An 8364-nucleotide genomic window follows, 5' to 3' on the forward strand; every position below is an offset into this window, starting at 1 on the left:
AAAAAAAAAAAAAAAAAAAAAAAAGTAAGTCAAACATATTCCTAGGCTTAGTATACCAAAAAAGGCTAAAAAATATTCTGCAGTTACTTGGGAACAGGTTGTGTGGAACTGCCCTCCCCATTAGTACTTAATCTAAATGAATGTTGAGTTAGCATGGAAACCTTCACTGTAACTAAGCTGCTCAGAACATCTAGACCCTTTCTGAAACTGGATAATGGCTCAGTGAAATTTTTCAGAATCAGAATAGAGGGAATCTCATTAGAATGACTAGTATTCTAGCTTAGAGTAAAAGCAGCTCATATACAGTCATAAAGACCTATTACTCCTGCTATTACAGAGTACTTTGTACTCAGCACTACTGAGACTGCAACGTAAATACCATGTTAGTTTTGGGGTCCTTTCTTGTAGTAAGACATTGAGATGCTGGATCACATCCAAAGAAGAGCAAGAAAGCTGGTGAAGGGTATAGAGCACAAGTCTTACGATAAATGGCTAAGGAAACTGGGGTTGTTTAGTCTAGAGAAAAGGAGGCTGAGGGGAAACCTTGTTGCTCTCTACAACTACCTGAAAGGAGGTTGTAGCAAGGTCAGTCTTTTCTCCCATGTAACAAGCAATAGGACAATAGGAAGTGGCCTCAAGTTATACCAGGGAAGGTTTAGATCAGATACTAGGAAAGATTTCTTTACCGAAAGGATTGTCAAGCACTGGAATAGGTTGCCCAGGGAAGTGATTGAGTCATCATCCCTGAATGTATTTAACAGATGTGTAGAAGTTGTGCTTTGGGATATGCTTTAGTGGTGCACTTGGTACTGTTAGGTTAACAATTGGGACTTGATGATCTTAAAGGTCTTTTCCAACCTAAATGATTCCATGATTCTACCCAACTTAGTTAACCTCTGGATAATATACATAAAACTCCATTATACTCAAAATCATGCTTTGGTAAAAACAGGTACTGAATGTCAGAAATAGCAGTTTGTAGTAAATGACAGGCCTACGCTAACATTACAGTAGGCTAAGCACAAACACTGTGCATGCTGCTACTTAGCAGGAATTTCTGAGTGCAGAGGCAGAAACACTGCTGCAATAAACAATGAGCAAGCTATTTTTCTGAATATAGTTATTAGCTATAGGTCTAAATGAGTTTCAGCTATACGTGACTCAAAAGCAGGTTACCTTTTCACTGCAAGCCATTTCACAAGGCAAGAGTTGTTTGATTGGAGAACCCATTGCTTTTTCCACAGTACGAATGGCTTTCACTAACTCCGCCAGTTCATTTGGCTCCAGGGATGCTTGGTGGTCACTTCCTTTCCATGTTTTGTTGAGAGTCACGTGGCGTTCCACTACTTTAGCACCCATAGCAACAGCTGCCACTGAAATGGCTATGCCAGTTTCATGCCCCGAATAGCCAATGGGGATATCAGGAAAAGCTGACTGATATGCCTTGAATCATGACAGAGTTGGTCTGAATTACCAAGGTAGCAATTTCAAAGACAAAGCAAATTTAACAGTGATAAATACAGTATAAACCACGGACAATTACTGTGCCATAAAATAAGCAGTTGGTTATACTGAGAATTAAATTTTTTTATATTCAAAAAGTCACACTGCATTAGCAACTGTTGTGTTCTAAGAATTTCACTAGGAGAAAAGAAGGTATGTTCTATTCTACAACTTCTGTTACGCTTTTCTTTTCAATTCAGTTGTACTCTTCAAAACCTACATCACTGTAAATTACAGTAACAAAGTAGTGCTCTATTTTCATCCAAGAACCTAGTAGACTGGTTAAACTTAACCTGTATCCAAAGCAGACTTCTTCAGCCCTGTATTTAAAATCTTGAACCCTGGACAATTCAGGAAAATTTTCTTGCATCATTATCAGGTATATCCAAGTAATATTTTCAGTGAAGGAAACTATACAAGGGCCTAATCCATTTTCTTCATTGCTCTGATACTCACATGAAACATTTTTAACAGAAGTTTCTGTTCTAGACCCCTATTTAGAATTATGTTCTCAATTCCATACACCTTAATGGTAACAGTCTACCTTATTTTTCTGTATGCTACAAAGCACAGGGTTAACCTGTTAACTATATGTCATATTTTCCTCTGTTTAATAGTGAATATTTCAGCAATAACCTTTTTACATTTCTCAAAGCTGTGTTCTACTACAAGAGGATCCGTTGTATATTTTTACTTCAATGCGTGCATGAATTATAGGAAGCAAATTCCAGTATGAGTAAGATCTGGAAATATATCTCAATAAAAGTGCATAGTGCTTCTCTGGTACCCTACCCATGGCACATTCTGCATTACTCACTGACCAGTATAACACGGAGATTGACATCCTCTGGCTGAAGTGGGTATGCACTGGTGCATTGCAGGAAGCAGAAGTTTGGATTGATGGGCTTTACAATCTGATAAACCTGATGCATTGTGTTCATTGACTGCATCCCACTGGAAATCACCATCGGACGACCTAGCCATTAGAAAACATGCACATGTTCTTAGGTCTGTAAGAAAGCTACACAAGATTAAATTAAATTCTTGAAGTAAATTAATTCAATAAAACTAGAAAAGGAAGCTGGGTGAACTACTTTTTTTTTTTTCCAAATCTGAAGGTGATTTTCTTCTAAAGGTACTTAAGATTTTTTTCCAAAAATCAACTGGAGGGAAGATCTAGTACCTGATCTACTGAGACATAGTGATGTTACCAAGAGAACTCAAAATGAAATGCTTACCTTTCTTTGCAGTCTTTTCCAAGTACAGAAAATTGTTTGTATCTCCTGATCCTACTTTGAAAAACGGAACATCCAGTTCATGTAGAAATTCCATAGCCATCTACAAGGAAAAGAAATCACTGTATCTTAACACACCACTTCAGCTGGATCAAAGATAAAGAACTACCATGCTGGGAAATAAACAACCCCTCAAAATGGCAAAACCAAAGCTTAATTAAATTGGCCATCCATCCATCCATCCATCCTACACTGCTCTTGAAATAAGGTTTACTATTCCAAGGATATTAGTTTCTGACTTAGCTGTTTAGTACAGGTGAGCTCCACTGCTCCTCTAACTTTAAAATGAGCTTATGGGACATAGCATTCATGCTGGTTTTATTGGCATGACCAGAGAGAGCAACTACCTGCAGATGGGAGCTTGCTTGTTGAAGAAGAAACATACTGCAGGCACGCAGGCAGTCCTCCTGCTACATACTTCATGCAGGTCAGAAACATTAAACCACAAAGTGTTTAAAACTACATGTAGTTTTCCCGAATAGATCTGTCACTCTAAAAAAATCATACAAGTATGCTGAATAAGCACATGAAAAAAATTAAGTACCCCAAAAGGCAAGTCCCCAAATGGATTTGCTTCCAGGAGATACTAGAGAATAAATATAAAATATGCCAAAGACTATAAAACAGTTTATTCAAATGTTAGTTATACCCTGTGGCCTTCTAAAAATGTGTGTGCTGTATTGAGGATAATTCAGGAGTTATTGGAGGGTCCATGAAAATCAGTATTGCAACAGTAGGTGGGCTTTTGAAGTTAGTACTTTCAAGGAAGAAAATTCCAAACCTATCGCAAGCAAGAGAGATTGAAATCTTCCATTCACATCCTGGGGAAACCATGAAATAGTTACATAACTTTGTTCCAATTCAACCACCCACAAACACTTTTAATTTCTTTAGCTCACTCCTGGTTGCAGTCAAATTTACTTAGTGCCACAGAAAGAATGCTATGTCCAGAAGGGAATCACATCTTCAATCTAATTTTTCTATCATCATTATAATGTAGATCCAGTTTCTTGTACCTAGGATGCATAACATCTCTTTATTCACTAAGATGCCTTGTGCACGAAGATAATGAATACACTATATTAAAAAGCCACAGATCTACTCTGAGGAGATCGCACAAATTGCATGACAGATAGACCTCATATCTAAGGCCTCTCTTCATTAGGCAAATACATATTGAAAATTAGCAGCTTTTCAGTATGAGATTAAAGGAACAGGAAATAATCTCAAATAATAGGGATGACATTAAAGGGAGTGGTTCAGTAAAATCCTGTTTTGTCTCCAGTACACACTGGAACAGAAAGGACGAAGGGGTTACTCACAGCTTTTATATTTACTTCACCCATCACTTCATTGATTTCCTCATATAGTTAAACACACAATTTAACCTCTTTGACATAGCTGGAGTCCAGATTATGTTCAGTTTATAGGAGTTACCATATTCTCTAGGATTTATTACATAAATTCATGCAATATTTGCTGTAAGTTCCAAACCCGTGTCTTGCAGAAATGCTACCAGAAATCTTGGGAGCTGTATAATGTAACTGCTGTTCAAAAACAGAATATACAAACACGTATCAGTACTCTTAATTAGCTGATGACGCCACACACAAAGGAGCACAGCATCTTGAGAAAAAGAGGGATCCTCTTGGTAGAAAGTGATATTAGTTGCTGTGTATGAAAGGTGTCCTGCATGTACTAAAGCCTTTAGAAGACTGAGGTTTTAACATCAAAGAAAGTGTGATTTCTCTCCCCTAAAGGCCTATGGGCATAAAGACACAGAAGTCCAGGACTACTGAATTTAATTACTATTTTCTTAAAGGAATAGGTGTTCAGCAGGTCTCTAGACATGAAGATAACAATACAATAAACTGACAACACCTTCTTTTTGCAGATCTATTTCTAAGTCCATGGCATCACGCTATTGCAATACACGGAAAACACCTTTTTGTCTGTCAGACATCTGAAGCAATTTTTTACGGTATTTGGTGCTCATACCATCTCAGTTGGGGCATAGCAATTCAAGGATTTTGTCTAACAGGACAGTAAGTTGATAGAAGCAGTGAGAATGGCCAAAAGACTAGAAAAGACAGCATAAAAAGTTTGAAGGGATTTAAATTGCTTAGTCTAGAGAATACAAAACAGAAAAGAGATGTGATAATGGTGTTCAAATACACAGAAATGAGTTACAAGGGAAGTATGAACTTTTATGTCAGATGAGGGAGGACAAAAAATTATGAGAAATAAGATTAATCTGATACATCAGGAATTCTCTCTGATGGTAAGGAGAGGAGGGACTGAGCAGATCACTTTAAAACATTAAATAAATCCCATCCATGTCCCATTCTGGATAAGGCTATTTGCAGAAAGATGGATATTGTTGTACTTGCCTTATGCAAGTGTCTAGCTTACCTCCGGAAGGTCTCTTTCAGTTTGGTTCTCTGTATTTTCTAGGTCACAAAAAAACTTTTAAAAAAAAAGTAATCTCTGATCTATACTGAAGTTTAACTGTTACCTGATCTTTCCAGTTTACATATTTCAATTTTACACTGTATTTGTTAACACTGTAATTAACATCATTTTGAGGAAGGCAACATGCAAGAGTTAAGAGAAATATACATCTCTCGAGGGAGAACAGCAGCAGGTGAGCTTCATGGAATTTACAAGCTGGTGACTAACTGTTCAAGGGCTCAGTGACAAAAATCAGTAAATGCTTCAGGAGTAACAGGGCAAGGTGGAAATCATTCCATGAGATTAGTAAAAGAACGGAATGTAAGCACTTCTGCTGCTTAGAAACACCAGCTGGGGTCTAATAAACAGCAGAAAGGAAAAAAATAGGGAAATAATAGGGATTAAGTTGAAAAAGAAATCTGGTTTAAATACAGAGGGAAGTCTGAAATGCTTGGAGCAAATATTCCAGGCAACACTGGATAGCAGTCAGACTGCAGTCTGGACCTGAAGTCTCAAAGCCTTAATTGTTTATGGAGTTCAATTGAGGCCTTGTCTCTAATATGATTTACTCTGCATAGTTACCTCAGCATACATGGCAGGTCTTGCAAAATGTTCAGCCATCTACTCAACCTTTGCAGAGACACGGGTGAACTGGCAGAAGTACAATTACTCTAGTTTCCTCATTTAGAAATTCAGAATCCACACATATTTAGTGTTCTTTTTATGTAAGAACTATTGTGCCTAAGTAATAACCAATAGACACAATAGATGGACTCTGCTTGTCATTCCAGTATGGCTTACATACCTCATCCATGCCAGAAGCTGTGAAGAAAATGCCAATGTCCTCTGCGTATTTCTTTAGCTCTCTATATTGGTCATGACTAAACTCCAAGTGGCGCTTGTGCTCTCCGTAAGTCTTTCCCCATGAGTGTTTAGAGGTATAGGGCCTCTCTAAGGCTTTCTTGTTGAATTTGTACTCCAGTTCGCTCTTCTGGAACTTAGCACAGTCTGCTCCACAGTCCTGCAAAACAAGTTAGTGCACACTGAATGGAAGTGCAAGTGAAACTGCACTCATCCTAAATTTGAACATAAGGATTGTGCAACTAATGTGCTCATTTTACATGTTTTATCATCATCATCATCATAGCAATCACCAGAGTGACAGAGGATCTGCATATACAAGCCATTTTATTTCAAAATGTCTGTATACTTAATTTAATAGAGTAGCAGTCTAGAAAGAAATCATACTAAAACTACAGAACTGAACTGTCTCATGCTATGCATGCCACTTATTTGAAGAATTGATTTCTGTGGCATGTTCCAAGTTCAGCTGTCACATGATAATTTTACATGAAAACAAGTGACAGGATTCTCTAGAACAAGGAGTATGGATCTGAAATTTGTTTGAAGTCACACAAACAGTTAAGTTAAATTACCACTACACTATTTTGCACTTATACCACAGTCATAAGCCTGAACACACTACACCCTGACTTCTTCAGTGATTATATGCTGTTTTCTAACATAGGTATATTTAATGTATATAACACCAAACTGTAAAACAGCTTGGCTGTCTTACTGAATGACACAAGTATTACCTCAAAAAACCCTAATGCAAACAAGTCAAATTAAGAGGTTCATCAAATTAGAGGAACTGGCAGTTCAGCAGTTACTTGATTCTTCCCAGATTCACAGTTAGCTTATGACACAACTGAAGGATTTCTCTAACTCCTCGGAGACTATATTATCTGCCTGTATCTGTCCGTGTACGCGCATGTACGCGTGCGGTGAACGAGGTAGGAGCTTCCTGAAAGCCAATACCATGTGATCATAGGCTGTGAGTTACAGATCCAAAGCTACAAAGCATTCGATTTGTTGACCCTCACCACGACAGCCTCCTTGCTGCTGCTTTATTTTAAAAATTCCTCCTGTAAATCACTCCCCTCCTCCCACGCAGTGCCACCGGAGACAATGCTCCCCGACTGTAGTGTTCCACCGCGGGGATGGCGAGGCTTCACGACCTTCCCCGGATTCCCCGGCCCCCGCCAGTGTCCTGGGGCTCTCGCTCACCTGCACCTCGCTGCCCATCTCACTCGAGTAAGCAAGCCTCCGCAAACAGCGGAGAGAAAAGCCTGGTTGCCGCGGAGCCCCGGTGGCCCGTCCACGCTCCCGCCCCTCAGCCACCCCGCCCACCAGCGGCAGAGCAGTGTTGAGCTCACCTTGGCCATGCGGATCATGCGCTTGGCGAGGGCCAGGTCGCCCTGGTGGTTCTGCCCGATCTCTGCGATGATGAAACACGGCTGCTCGCCGCCAACGCGGCGCCCAGGGCACAGCTCGAACTCCCGCGACATGATGGCCGCCACACCACTGCTCACGCGCGACTGCGCTAACCCTCTCCAGACCTGGCGACTCCACAGCGTAGGCCTGTGGCGGGCAACCAATCCGCTCTGCGGAAGGCGGGGCCGGGCGCCACCACCTTCTCCATTGGTCACATCGCGGGGGGTAGGCGGGGCTGCTTCTTCTTGCGGGGCCGGCAGGTGGGGGCGAACGGACGGGTGTGCCTCAGGGAGGGGCGGGCTCATGGGCTTTATGGCGCTGTACGCGCGGGCGGAGTGTGCTGGGCGTATGGGTTGTCTAGCTTCCGGCCTGAATTCTTTGCAGGCCCTGGGGGCTAGTCGGTGTTTTAGCGAGAGCGACTCCAGCACCTCTTGGGCGGGGGCGGCGCTTGGCAGGCGTTTGGCCGGTGAGTTGCTGGTGCCGGTGAGTTGCTGGTGCCGGTGAGTTGCTGGTGCCGGTGAGTTGCTGGTGCCGGTGAGTTGCTGGTGCCGGTGAGTTGCTGGTGCCGGTGAGTTGCTGGTGCCGGTGAGTTGCTGGTGCCGGTGAGTTGCTGGTGCCGGTGAGTTGCTGGTGCCGGTGAGTTGCTGGTGCCGGTGAGTTGCTGGTGCCGGTGAGTTGCTGGTGCCGGTGAGTTGCTGGTGCCGGTGAGTTGCTGGTGCCGGTGAGTTGCTGGTGCCGGTGAGTTGCTGGTGCCGGTGAGTTGCTGGTGCCGGTGAGTTGCTGGTGCCGGTGAGTTGCTGGTGCCGGTGAGTTGCTGGTGCCGGTGAGTTGCTGGTGC

The 8364-nt window shown here is 41.8% G+C and overlaps 1 protein-coding gene across 1 annotated transcript in view; it reads right to left on the reverse strand.

Annotated features, from left to right (window-relative positions):
- Nucleotides 1-7673, reverse strand: part of NANS (N-acetylneuraminate synthase) — a 9421-nt gene extending 1748 nt beyond the window's left edge. The window contains exons 1-5 of the mRNA XM_026866110.1: nt 7469-7673; nt 6055-6270; nt 2742-2841; nt 2325-2479; nt 1177-1443 (exon numbers count right to left, since the gene is read on the reverse strand). Of these exons, the coding sequence (XP_026721911.1) occupies nt 1177-1443; nt 2325-2479; nt 2742-2841; nt 6055-6270; nt 7469-7600 (870 nt within the window). The 5' untranslated portion in view covers nt 7601-7673. The remainder of the gene's footprint in view (nt 1-1176; nt 1444-2324; nt 2480-2741; nt 2842-6054; nt 6271-7468) is intronic.
- Nucleotides 7674-8364: the final 691 nt, after the last annotated feature.

Source organism: Athene cunicularia (assembly GCF_003259725.1).
Source record: "Athene cunicularia isolate RWA chromosome Z unlocalized genomic scaffold, athCun1 chrZ_part2, whole genome shotgun sequence".
NCBI classification, from domain to species: Eukaryota; Metazoa; Chordata; class Aves; order Strigiformes; family Strigidae; genus Athene; species Athene cunicularia.